Source organism: Capra hircus, chromosome 2 (assembly GCF_001704415.2).
Source record: "Capra hircus breed San Clemente chromosome 2, ASM170441v1, whole genome shotgun sequence".
Lineage (NCBI taxonomy): Eukaryota > Metazoa > Chordata > Mammalia > Artiodactyla > Bovidae > Capra > Capra hircus.
Genome location: NC_030809.1, coordinates 16,658,840 through 16,673,214, shown reverse-complemented (window position 1 = coordinate 16,673,214; position 14,375 = coordinate 16,658,840). Strand labels below are relative to the sequence as shown.

The following is a 14,375-nucleotide window of genomic DNA, read 5'->3' as shown; positions in this document are numbered from 1 at the left end:
GCTTTCTTCAAGGGACTTGTCCTATTTTAGAATTCATCCCAGAGGCCTTAAGGAAGCTGGCGTGATCCAAGTGAACAAACAAAAGTTCAGCCAGGTGGTCAAGGCCACATTGTCCCAAGATCAACAATCTCTTGTCACACTTTTGGCCTAAGTCAACAAAAAAGCATTCAGAAGCAATTGCAAAAACTCTTCTCTAACCTCCCCCTCCTAATTACTGTATTTCCCTTGGCTCAGTAGGGTAGCTGTTCTCAGGTCAATGAACCATAATAAAATGGGGCCCAAGGGTCAGATAGTGAAAAAAAGAGGCCAGTCTTTCCAGAACCACTGTGGAAAGTGAATACATCCTCCCACGTGCATCCACTCCAGAAGAATCCATGTTGCCAGTCAACAACTCTGGACGATGTTTCTTCCTTTCTTTCATTACTGCGACCACCCAACCGAATCCCGTAAGCAAGAAAGGAAGCCTTGGATGGGACCAGGTGGTGGGGAATCTCTTAGCTCTTCCTGTGGCTTTCTGATGCCTTGATCCTGACTTGTACACATTGCCAGAGGCACCTGGTGCTGCTGACATCCTGGGCCAAGTTTGTCACTTACATCTTTTCTACACGCCCTCATCCCATCACTGAACATCCAAGTGTATAGATCCTGTTTCTTACTTGAGTGGAGGTAAGAAATGAATCACCTGTTCCCTGCTCCAGCCGCAGGGCCAAGTTTGACCAAGGCCAAGCAAAAGGGAGATGCCTAAAGTCCTTCCCCAGAGGACGCCACGGGTGGCTTTCCTGGGTTCACAGCCAAGGCTGAACCAGGCAGTCACCTGGAGAGATCTGAAAACCCCTAAGGCAGCAGCACCCCATGGCAATTAAATCAGAACCTCTGGGGGAGCCCCAGGAGAGAAATAGTGTTTAAAACTCCTAGGCGATTCCCATATGCAGCCAAGGTGGTGCCTCCCTCCCTTGGACGGACACAGAAGTGAGGAGGCGCAGGAGGAGGTTAGAGGGCTCCCCAGCAACAGGAGGTGGCTGGGAGAGCAGCTGGTGAGGTTAAACCTCTGCTGTCTTCAGGTGGGGGGACCCATTTCCATTCAAACCTCCTCCCCTTTGTATTTTATGGCAAGCTAGATTCATGCCAAGTTCAGGTGAGCAACGAACAGAACTATATTTTATGTAGTTGCTGTATTTCTGATTTCCATTCTGCTAGGCAGGCATGTTGAAAAAATAATCATAAAATGATTTTTTATAAATAAAATAATACATAAATTATAAAAATATAAATAATAAAAATAAATAATAAATTAAAAAGGGAGCCGAGGTTGCTCCCTAACATTCTCTGGGTCGGCTACAATTTGGGAAGGTGGGGGAATGCTGGAGAAGTTGTGGCCTGTCTGCTCTGTGGTCACTGACTGAGACCTCCCTCCCAGGCCAGCACAGTGTCTTGTTTCCCTGGCCAAGAAGCACCTCTTTTTCTAACACAAAGCTAGCCCTTGGACCAGCATGCTAATGAATGTGAAGAGGAGGGGTCAGTCTACTGTTCTGTAAGGGATGTGCTTTGGCAGGAAGTTATCTTGAATGGAGCTAAAGCCTTACAACCTTGTGTATTCCGGACAAACTTGGGATCTACCTGCTCAGCTCTGGAAATTCCAGTTTAAATGGAGGGCCTACAGTAGTTCTTTTTCATCTCAAGCACAGAAGCTGTTCTGTATCCATCAGGCAGTGGAAGGACCCCAGAGAGGATTACCCAGGAGTCTGCTGCTTTATAGCCAAATTAGAAATATCACTGAACATTTGGGTGGAGGATCAGAAACAAGCACACAAATACCTTAGGATATGTGTCATAGGCATCAAGTCAGAATGAATCTATAAGCATTGTGCTGAAACCTAGAGGACGGAGAGCTAGAGAGTTTTCATCTGGTCCAGGCTTCATCCTCAAGGGGAAATTAATAGCAGGGCTTCCCTGGTGGCTCAGCGTAAAGAATCCACCTGCAATACAGGTGACGCAAGTTTGATCCCTGGTTTGGGAAGATCCCCTGGAGAAGAAAATGGCAACCCCCTCCAGTATTCTTGCCTGGAGAATCCCATGAACAGAGGAGCCTAGTGGGCTGCAGCCCAGGGGGTTGCAAAGAGTCGGACATGACTTAGTCAATAAACAACAACTGTGAACCACGGGAGCCTTCAGGAGCTCAGCCTGCCATGACCACTAGCCTACCCTCTGTGGAAAATGGTGGGATTTACAAATAGATGTAGTTTGAATCTCAACTCTCACTTACTGGGAATGTGACCATAATGTGTCTTTTATGCTCCATGCCTCTGTTTGCTCTATGCTATAAAACAGGGATAAAAGTCAACAAACTCTACTGAAGATTAAGTCAAATTGCATGTGTGACACCATCTAGAATAATACTTAGCAATAATATTGATACTAGTCTACTTTCTTTCTCCTAAATTACTCTCAAATTATATGTTGGCTTTAATATTTCTCATGCCACGACTAATGTGTTTTGTCAAAAATAGAGAGAGATATTTACAATTGCTTAGCATGATATCAAACTATGCTGAAATGGTACCAGGAACAGTTCTTGCCTTGAGAAGCCCATGAACAGTAGGAAAAGGCAAAATGATAGGATACTGAAAGAGGAACTCCCCAGGTCGGGAGATGCCCAATATGCTACTGGAGATCAGTGGAGAAATAACTCCAGAAAGAATGCAGGGATGGAGCCAAAGCAAAAACAATACCCAGCTGTGGATGTGACTGGTGATAGAAGCAAGGTCTGATGCTGTAAAGAGCAATATTGCATAGAAACCTGGAATGTCAGGTCCATGAATCAAGGCAAATTGGAAGTGGTCAAACAGGAGATGGCAAAAGTGAACGTCGACATTCTAGGAATCAGCAAACTAAAATGGACTGGAATGGGTGAATTTAACTCAGATGACCATTATATCTATGACTGCGGGCAGGAATCCCCTAGAAGAAATGGAGTAGCCATCATGGTCAACAGAAGAGTCCAAAATGCAGTACTTGGATGCAATCTCAAAAATGACAGGATGATCTCTGTTCGTTTCCAAGGCAAACCATTCAATATCATGGTAATCCAAGTCTATGCCCCAACCAGTAACACTGAAGAAGCTGAAGTTGAATGGTTCTATGAAGACCTACAAGACATTTGAGAACTACAAAACATTTGAGAATACCCAAAAAAGATGTCCTTTTCATCACAGGGGACTGGAATGCAAAAGTAGGAAGTCAAGAAACACCTGGAGTAACAGGCAAGTTTGGCCTTGGAATATGGAATGAAGCAGGGCAAAGGCTAATAGAGTTTTGCCAAGAGAACGCACTGGTCATAGCAAACACCCTCTTCCAACAACACAAAAGAAGACTCTACACATGGACATCACTAGATGGTCAACACCAAAATCAGACTGATTATATTCTTTGCAGCCAAAGATGGAGAAGCTCTATATAGTCAACAAAAACAAGACCTGGAGCTGACTGTGGCTCAGATCATGAACTTCTTATTGCCAAATTCAGACTTAAACTGGAGAAAGTAGGGAAAACCACTAGACCATTCAGGTATGGCCATAATGAAATCCCTTATGATTATACAGTGGAAGTGAGAAATAGATTTAACTACATCTGATAGAGTGCCTGATGAACTATGGACTGAGGTTCGTGAGATTGTACAGGAGACAGGGATCAAGACCATCCCCATGGAAAAGAAATGCAAAAAAGCAAAATGGCTGTCTGGGGAGGCCTTACAAATAGCTGTGAAAAGAAGAGAGGCGAAAAGCAAAGGAGAAAAGGAAAGATATAAGCATCTGAATGCAGAGTTCCAAAGAACAGCAAGAAGAGATAAGAAAGTCTTCCTCAGTGATCAATGCAAAGAAATAGAGGAAAACAACAGAATGGGAAAGACTAGAGATCTTGACATACCAAGGTAACATTTCGTGCAAAGATGAGCATGATAAAGGACAGAAATGGTATGGACCTAACAGAAGCAGAAGATATTAAGAAGAGGTGGCAAGAATACAAAGAAGAACTGTACAAAAAAGATCTTCAGGACCCAGGTAATCACAATGGTGTGATCACTCATCTAGAGCCAGACATGCGGGAATGTGAAGTCAAGTGGGCCTTGGAAAGCATCACTATGAACAAAGCTAGTGGAGGTGATGGAATTCCAGTTGAGCTATTTCAAATCCTGAAAGATGATGCTGTGAAAGTGCTGCACTCAATATGCCAGCAAATTTGGAAAATTCAGCAGTGGCCACAGGACTGGAAAAGGTCAGTTTTCATTCCAATCCCAAAGAAAGGCAATGCCAAAGAATGCTCAAACTACCACACAATTGCACTCATCTCACGTGCTAGTAAAGTGATGCTCAAAATTCTCCAAGCCAGGCTTCAGCAATATGTGAACCGTGAACTTCCAGATGTTCAAGCTGGTTTTAGAAAAGGCAGAGGAACCAGAGATCAAATTGACAACATCCGCTGGATCATGGAAAAAGCAAGAGAGTTCCAGAAAAACATCTATTTCTGCTTTATTGACTGTGCCAAAGCCTTTGACTGTGTGGATCACAATAAACTGTGGAAAATTCTGAAAGAGGTGGGAATACCAGACCACCTGACCTGCCTCTTGAGAAACCTATATGCAGGTCAGGAAGCAATAGTTAGAGCTGGACATGGAACAAGAGACTGGTTCCAAATAGGAAAAGGAGTACATCAAGGCTGCATATTGTCACCCTGCTTCTTTAACTTATATGCAGAGTACATCTTGAGAAACGCTGGAATGGAAGAAGCACAAGCTGGAATCAAGATTGCTGGGAGAAATATCAATAACCTCAGATATGCAGATGATACCACCCTTATGGCAGAAAATGAAGAACTAAAAAGCCTCTTGATGAAAGTGAAAGAGGAGAGTGAAAAAGCTGTCTTAAAGCTCAACATTCAGAAAACAAAGATCATGGCATCTGGTCCCATCACCTCATGGGAAATAGATGGGGAAACAGTGGAAACAGTGTCAGGCTTTATTTTTGGGGGCTCCAAAATCACTGCAGCTGGTGATTGCAGCCATGAAATTAAAAGACATTTACTCCTTGGGAGGAAAGCTATGACCGACCTAGATAGTATATTCAAAAGCAGAGACATTACTTTGCCAACAAAGGTCTGTCTAGTCAAGGCTATGGTTTTTCCAGTAGTCATGTATGGATGTGAGAGTTGGACTGTGAAGAAGGCTGAGCACCGAAGAATTGATGCTTTTGAACTGTGGTGTTAGAGAAGACGCTTGAGAGTCCCTTGGACTGCAAGGAGATCCAACCAGTCTATTCTAAAGGAGATCAGTCCTGGGTGTTCTTTGGAAGGAATGATGCTAAAGCTGAAACTCCAGGACTTTGGCCACCTCATGCCGAGAGTTGACTCATTGGAAAAGACTTTGATGCTGGGAGGGATTGGGGGCAGGAGGAGAAGGGGACGACAGAGGATAAAATGGCTGGATGGTATCACCAACTCAATGGACATGAGTTTGAGTGAACTCCGGGAGTTAGTGATGGACAGGGAGGCCTGGCGTGCTGCAATTCATGGGGTCACAAAGAGTTGGACACGACTGAGCGACTGAACTGAACTGAACTCTCAAGAGGGGCTTCCCAGGTGGCTCCGTGGTAAAGAATCCACCTGCGATACAGGAGATTGGGGTTTGATCCCAGGATCGGGAAGATTCCCTGAAGTAGGAAATGCCTACCCACTCCAGTATTCTCGCCTGGGAAATCCCATGGACAGAGGAGTCTGGTGGGCTACAGTTCATGGGATCACAAAAGTGTCAAACATGACTGAGAGACTAAAACAACAATAACTCTCAGAAGGGTATTTTCACATCCCTAGAGAAGGAAATGGCAACCCACTCCAGTGTTCTTGCCTGGAGAATCCCAGGGACGGCGGAGCCTGGTGGGCTGCCATCCATGGGGTCGCACAGAGTCGGACATGACTGAAGTGACTTAGCGGCAGCAGCAGTAGTTGAAGGATTTTGTTGACCCAGGCTCCCAACTGTGGTTATAGTTATTCATTGACTTTTTTTCCTTTGTAGAAGAGCTACTGGATGGTGTTCTTGAATCTGATGATGATGAAGATGAAGATGATGAAGTAAGTTGGAGGCTCTTCACACCACATAGAAAACTTGGGCCAACTCTTCTTTGCCTTGAAAAGTTAGCCTTGAAATGGAGATTTCAGTCCCTGCTATGTTACTTGTCATGACTCTGTGGGTCACACCACCTCAGCAGGGTGGTCTCTCTTGGGTGTCTGGTAGCTGTTCTCCATGTCCAAGCTGGCATCGTGTCCTCCACATTCCCTCTCCATGTGGCCTCTAATCCCTCAGTTGTCCAGCCTGGACTTCCATATTGGTTGGAGACTGGGCTCCAAGGGGAAGAAAGTGGAAGCTTCCCGCCCTCATGTGGGCTCAGCAGTCTCAGAACACCACTGCTGCTCCGGGCGCAGGACGACCAGCTCACACGGGGGCAGAAGTTAGACCCCACCCACACGACGGGCAGGGTGGGAGGACGCGAGGGTGGCGTGTTTGGAGACTAGCCTTGGTGGGTTCGCTGCATTCAACATGGAGATGCCACGCTCTACGGCACTGGGGTTGGTGGGAGGTTGAAAGATGACAGGCCTTGAGCCAGGTTTTTCGCTCTGAAGGGGCAAGAGTCTGCCTTGTCTCCCTCAAGGGTGGGAACCTTGGCCCTGGAGGCTCCCGGGGAGAACTGGTTCAGAGCCGGCAGACAAACCACTTGGCCCAGTCATTTGCATTCCTTAGTTGTGGGTTTCCTCAGCGGTGAGGTCTGCTCACCTGTGTGTTTTAGAGCATGAAGGTTCAGGGGTCTGAGCGTGCCTTGTGAAGGTGTGAGTGAGAATGGTGACTCATGAGCTGTAGATGGATTTTCACATGACGAACTTTTTCATTATTTTTCCTTCAGAACTAAAAAGCCAGATGTGGTAATAAGTTCTCTGTGGAAATAAGTGATCTGCATTTCTTGTATTTTGTGGGGCACATTTATTCCTGAAGTGAATGCTGGAAGATGTATTACTATTTGGAGTTGTGGGCTGTCTGTTTAAAAGGTGTGTAAAGGCCAGGTTTTTGTTCATTGATGGCATTAGTTGGGGGAGAGAGTTCATTTAAGAGCCCTCAGCCTAAGAGGGCGGCTCCACCAAAGATGGGGACAGGCTTGTGAGTGTCCCACCGCAGCCAGCCTCCTGCCTGCCATTTTCCTAACGGGCTGTAGGTGGCGCCAGCGGGTGCTCCTGCTCCCTGCAGTTCCGGCGGCCGGGCCAGCACCTTCTCCAGGCCCCTTCCTTTCAAAGGTGCATCCAGACAAGGCAGGAGGCCAGCCTCAGGTCACACGGAGTTGATCGCAGTAAGATCTGGTTTAGAACAGGCATCAGCAGACCTTTTCTAGAAAGAGGAAACTTGTGAATATTTTAGCTTTGCAGGCCACACAGTCAGTTTCATTCACCCAGATGGACCATTGTAACACAAAGTAGCCATGGGCAGTAAATAAATCATGAACACAGTTGTGTTCCCATGAATCTTTTTCCAATGTGTCCTAAAGTTTTAATTTCATATGATTTTTGCTTCATTGATATTTTTTTCAAATATTTTTAAATGTGAAAACCATTCTTAGTTTACTGGCCTTACAACAACAGACACCTTAGCCCACAGGCCACTGTTTGCCAACCCCAGAGAGAACTCAGCTCCCAGACTCACTGGGGCTTCTCAGCACTGTGACAAGACACCACCTGTGTGCCAGGCCCTTCAGCACCATTTTATATTTTGAGTTAACATCTTAATTATTTCATTCCAGTAATTTTTTGTCCACATAAAGCTTCCTTAAAGATCTGTTTTCTTCCCCCCTGTTATCTCTTTGGGGTCGTTTTGTTTTATTACCATTAACTCTTTTGTTTTTGTACTGCATGGGAAATTTCATTTGGTTCGACTATTCTGTTAATGGTGGAATTTCAACTTTTGGAATTTCCCCATGGAAGTTAGAGTAGATGATAACTAAGTTATAGTTTTAGTAGACTATAACTATAATTAAAAAGTGATAGTAGACTACAACTATAGAACTATAGTTGTAATCTACTGTAAATTAAAGAATAAAGAGATCTTTTAGATTTCTGGACTTTTTGCCCTTCTGTGCAGATTTTTATTTTAGGAAGATAGTGTATGGGGACTTCCCTCATGGTCCAGTGGCCAAAACTCCACACTCCCAATGCAGGGGCCCCAGGTTTGATCCCTGGGCAGAGAACTAGATCCCACATGCCACAACTAAGACCTGGTGCAGCCACATAAATAAAGTTTTGTTTTTTTTAATAGAAAAAGAAGAAGATAGTGTGTGAAAATATTTGTTGTGATAACTAGAATTTTCAGAAGATCCTTGAAAGGGTTTAGTTGGAAAATTATAAAGAAAGGACCTGTCTCCATTTGGGGCCAAAACTTGACTCTTTGTGATGAGCTCAAGTCAGCATATTCTGGGCTTTTCTTCCCCCTTGGTCCTGACTCTCGCCATGGAGGATTAGCCAGGACAACCTGACAAGGAATGAGCATGTCTGTATTTTACTCAGCTTCCCCCACGGCCAGATGTTATTTTTTAACTGGGGTGTGTGGTTGGGAGAAAGTGAAGGTGCTTAGACTAAAGAAAAATCTCCAAAAAGCATTTGTGCAAGTCACACTGTTGTTGGAATGTGGCTGTCACGTCCCAAGGTGATGACTTTGAAGGAGACGGCAAAATTATTTAAACCCCAAACACAGATAACGAAGACTGTTTTCAGTTAGCTGCCAGAGCCTCTAAAGGTGAAATGGCTCTAGGAGGGGCTGAAGGCTGGGGTGAATCATGGCTGCCTTGTCTGACACTGAGCTGAAATCTGTGCCCTTGTGACTCTGGCCACTAGTCTGCCCCGCTGGAGACTCTCAAGGATCCTCACGTGCATAATCTGTTTTTTTTCCTAATTTCTAAAATATAATTACTTGCCCTGGTGTATTAGCACTTATTTAGTTATGTCTGAATATATATACATTTACATACCAACATAAAAAGTTTTTCAACTTGAGTAAAGTACAGACTGTCTAGGCTGTAACGTCAAGTGGAAAACGGAAATTGCAACGTAACGTATGAGTCTGAGTCAGCTTCAGGAAAGCAAACTTATAAACACACATCCTGATGAATTATATATCTGTGTATATACACATAGCAGAAAGGTGTGGAAGTTACACCCTCTTTGTTGACACTAGAAGTTTCCCGGGTGAGGGCCAGGGATGAGGAAGTGGATGAGAGAAGAAGAGAGGCCCAGATGAGCAGGCTCACCACGTGAGGTGAGGAGTGAAAAAGGCACCTGGAGTTAATGGACAGAGGTCAGTTGCTGAGCATTTGTGAAGACTTAATGGGGCAAAAGCCAAACTGAATAGTTGTGGAGCAAGTGGGATGTGAGAGAATGGAGCTAATAAGTAATAATACAGCTCTTTCCACTGAGTTGGCCGTGAGCAGGGGAAGAGAGTTGGATGGTGGTTGAACAGGGCATTTTTGTTGTGTTTTCATTTGGGAGATAACCAAGCATGTTAAAATGCCATTGGGAAGGATTCATTTGAGAGGAAAAGGTTGAACAAGAGAGCGAGAGGAGAGAGGATGGCATAGAAGGACAGGGGTTTCCATTATTTTCAAAATTGTCTACACTCTTCTTGGCCCATTTAAAGCTCCAGAGGAGAAGACTTATCACTAGATAAGCTTGAGTAGTGCAGACAAAGACTGGACAGATGACAACTACTGTTTAAGGATTCTGATGTATTTCACCTGGTGCTTAAAGAAATGTGTTATTATCTAATACAATTTATTTTATGTTAAACACATATGATATGTTCCCAAAGGGTGAATCTTTGTTGTTGTTTAGGTGCTAAGTCATGTTGGACTCTTTTTTGACTCCGTGGACCATAGCCCGCCAGGCTCCTCTGTCCATGGGATTTCCCAGGCAAGAATACTGGAGTGGGTTGCCATTTCCTTCTCCAGGGGATCTTCCTGACGCAGGGATTGAACCCGGGTCTCCTGCATTGGCAGGCAGGTTCTTTACCACTGAGCCACCAGGGCAGCCCCATATGAATCATTAGGAGCCCTGATTCCAGTATTCTCGCTACAAAAGGCTCAGGTTTTCTTACAGTTTGAGATGAGTTCCTTGTGTCTAGCTCTTCCTTGGCTTTGTAAGTGGAGATGAAAGGCCTTTCTGTGCTAATCCAGAAGATTGATTTTAAGGTAAATACTGTTCCCTCTTAACAAAATAGATTAAAAGGCCAGGTTAGATCACCCATGAACATTTACTTGCTGGTTGCCATGAAAGTGACGATCATGTGCTCAGCAGTTTCTTTCTCAACAGGCATCTCAAATCTTAGAGCTATTAACTTGTTTATCCCACCAATATTAACATTTTTAATTATTTATTTTAATCGGAGGATAATTACCTGCAATATTGTGATGGTTTTTGCCATACATCAACATGAGTCAGCTGCAGGTGTATATGTGTTCCCCCCATCTTGACCTCCCCCCACCCCACCCCATCCCTCCCGGTTGTCCCAGAGCACTGGCTTTGGGTGCCCTGTTTCATGCATCGAACTTGCACTGGTCATTTATTTTACATATGGTTATGTATGTGTTTCAATACTGTTCTCTCAAATCATCCCACCCCTGCCTTCTCCCGCTGAGTTCAAAAGTCTGTTTTCTACATCTGTGTCTCCCTTGCTGCCCTGCATGTAGGATCGTCGGTACTGTCTTTTTAAATTCCATATATATGTGTTAATATATATGCATTAATATACAGTGTTTGTCTTTCTCCTTAAGAATTACTTCACCCTGTATAACAGGCTCCAGATTCATTTGCCTCACTAGGACTGACTCCAGTGGGTTCCTTTTCATAGCTGAGTAATACTCCACTGTGGCTATGAAAAGATGCTCAACATCACTCATTATCAGAGAAATGCAAATCAAAACCACAATGAGGTATCTCCTCACACTGGTCAGAATGGCCATCATCAAAACTCTACAAACAATAAATGCTGGAGAGGGTGTGGAGAAAAGGGAACCCTCTTACACTGTTGGTGGAAATGCACACTGGTACAGCCACTCTTGAGAACAGTATGGTGATTCCTTAAAAAACTGGGAATAGAACTACCTTATGAGCCAGCAATCCCACTGCTGGGCATTTACCCCAAGGAAACCAGAATTGAAAGAGACACATATACCACAAATATTAATATTTCAGGGCCTTAAAATTAACATTATTCTAGGAAATAATGGGGAAAAGATCCAAAAGAAATTTAAAAGGGGATCTATGGTTTTAAATGCCTCCAAGAGTTTGAAATCTAGATGGTTGCTATTCAGGTGCTCAGTCGTGTCTGACTCTTTGTGACCCCATGGACTACAGCACACCAGGCTTCCCTGTCCTTCACTATCTCCCAGAGTTTGCTCAAACTCATGTCCATTGAGTCGATGATGCCATCCAACCATCTCATCCCCTGTCACCCCTTTCTCCTCCTGCCCTCAATCTTTCCCAGCACCAGGGTCTTTTCCAGTAAGTTGGCTCTTCACAGCAGGTAGACAAAGTATTGGAGCTTCAGCTTCAGCATCTAGTCCTTCCAATAAATATTCAGGACTGATTTCCTGGTTGGATCTATCTGCTGTCCAAGGAACTCTGAAGAGTCTTCTCCAGCACCACAGTTCAAAAGCATCCGTTCTTCGGCACTTGCCCTTCTTTATAGTCCAACTCTCACATCCATACATGACTACTAGAAAAACCATAGCTTTGACTATACAGACCTTTGTGGGCAAAGTAATGTCTCTGCCTTTTAATATGCTGTCTAAGTCCCTGGGGGCTCAAACAGTAAAGAATCTGCCTGCAATACAGGAGTTGCAGGTTTGACCCCTGGGTAGGAAGATTCCCCTCGAGTAAGGAGAATGGCTACCCATTCCAGTATTCTTGCCTGGAGAATTCCATGGACAGAGGAGCCAAGCAGGCCACAGTCCACAGGGTCCCCAGTATGTGACGGCCGTACATACTGCCCTGAGCATGCCCAGTCGAGTCTGATCTCAGAAGCTGAGCAGTCACGAGTGCCTGGTTAGTACTTGGATGGGAGATTAACATTTTCACTTTCACTAGGTTTGTCATAGCTTTTCTTCCAAGGAGCAAATGTTTGGTAGTTTGAACATTCTTTGGCATTGCCTTTCTTTGTGATTGGGATGAACACCTTTTCCAGTCCTGTGGCCACTGCTGAGTTTCCCAAATTTGCTGGTATATTGAGTGCAGCACTTTCACAGCATCATCTTTTAGGATTTGAAATAGCTCAGCTGGAATTTCGTCACCTCTACTAGCTTTGTTTGTAGCAATGCTTCCTAAGGCCCACTTGACATCACACTCCAGGATGTCTGGCTCTAGGTCAGTGACCGCATCATGGTTATCCAAATCATTAAGACCTTTGTTGTGTAGTTCTTCTGTGTATTCTAAAATCTAGATAGGTGAGATAATAACAACCCTGGTAATAGCTTGTGTATCCTCACCAGTGGCCCAGGTACCTGTCTTGGCACTATTCACTCATTTACTCCTCACAACAACCCCATGATAAGTAGTTACTGTTCCATTTCACATTTGAGGAAACAGAGAAAATATGTCACTTGCCCAGTTCACACAGCTAATGAGTTAAGTGATAGAGCCAGGAATCAACCCAGGTGGTTTGACCTGATAGTCCATGCTGTTAACAACTACAAGAGTTTGTCTCCTGTGAGAGATATATATATATACACACACACAGATATATATTTATATATATAAACAGTTAGCAAGTAATAGGAAATAAATAAACACTCCTAGGTTCATGAATGTGGTAGAACCAGGAAGTGTTACAGAAATTCTAAGTACTCAGAGAAAAGTGGAAAGTGGCTGTCTTGACAGGTCTTTGCCTTGCCGAGGGTGAAGGGTGGGTGGAATGGGTTGCTGAAGAGAAGGATGTGGTCAGGAAAGTAGGAAAGCCATCTCCCAGGGGAGACAGCGTGAGCTCTGTCCTTGCCTCTCCCCAGCCCACGTCGACACCCCCACGAAACCCATATTCACCACCTAGGGCGTGTATATGCTTCCCTACTTTGCTTATAAGGTACACACAGAAAGTGTACACAGACAGGTACATGTGTTCATGTGTGTTTTTGTCAGTATTTGTTTAACACAATGAGATAACACAGAAATACAAACACACACATCCTCAGGGTCGCCTTTTCCCCTTGTTGATATCTTTTGGAAATCCCTCTAAGCCAGCCAGCACCACAACTGATGCGTTTTAATGCTGTGAACTCGTGCAGTCTTCCCAATGCTTGCTACTTCAAACAGTACCTCAGTTAACATCTTTGTAAATATATCCTTTTTTATTTACATGAGGTTTTTTTGCTGGGTTGAAGTGTATGTGTGTTTTAATTGCAATACATTTTTCTAAATTGCTTTTTAGAAGGAAAGAAAGTGAAGTCACTCAGTCGTGTCCGACTCTTTGCAACCCCATGGACGGTAGCATGCCACGCTTCTCCATCCATGGGATTTTCCAGGCAAGAATACTGGAGTGGGTTGCCATTTCCTTCTCCAGGGGATCTTCCCAACCCAGGGATCAAACCTGGGTCTCCCGCACTGCAGACAGACTCTTTACTGTCTGAGCCACCAGGGAAGCTTTTTACAAAGGTTGTAACAATTCAGATTTCGCTAGCAGAGCAGGAGAGGAGGCTTTCCTTCCATCTCCCTCCAGTGGTAGGTGTCATGACTCTTTTCTTTGTATTTTTGCTAATTTAATGGTGGCTTCCATGGTGGCTTAGATGGTAAAGAATCTGCCTGCAATGCAGGAGACCCAGGTTCAGTCCCTGGGTTGGGAAAATTCCCCTGGAGAAGGGAATGGCTACTCCCTCCAGTATTCTTGCCTGGAGAACTCCATGAACAGAGGAGCCTGGCAGACTACAGTCCACAGGCTCCCAAAAAGCTGGAAACTGAGGGACTAACACTTAAAGGATAATGGTGGTAAGGTGCTGCTGCTGCTACTGCTAAGTCGCTTCAGTCGTGTCCGACTCTGTGAGACCCCATAGACGGCAGCCCACCAGGCTCCTCTGTCCCTGGGATTCTCCAGGCAAGAACACTGGAGTGGGTTGCCATTTCCTTCTCCAATGCATGAAAGTGAAAAGTGAAAGTGAAGTCGCTCAGTCGTGTCCGACTTTTCAACCCCATGGACTGCAGCCTACCAGGTCCTCCATCCATGGGATTTTCCAGGCAAGAGTACTGGAGTGGGTTGCCGTTGCCTTCTCCGGTAAGGTGCTAGCTATCTCATTATTTTAATTTTGCATCCC

General features: G+C 44.6%; 1 protein-coding gene across 5 annotated transcripts in view; it reads left to right on the top strand.

Moving 5' to 3' along the window:
• ARMC9 (armadillo repeat containing 9) overlaps positions 1-14,375 on the top strand; it is a 182,821-nt gene that overhangs the window by 88,782 nt on the left and 79,664 nt on the right. For all 5 annotated transcript variants that reach the window (XM_018058243.1, XM_005676668.3, XM_018058256.1 and 2 more), the window contains exon 19: positions 6,065-6,120. In XM_018058243.1, coding sequence (XP_017913732.1) covers positions 6,065-6,120 — 56 coding nt within the window. The remainder of the gene's footprint in view (positions 1-6,064; positions 6,121-14,375) is intronic.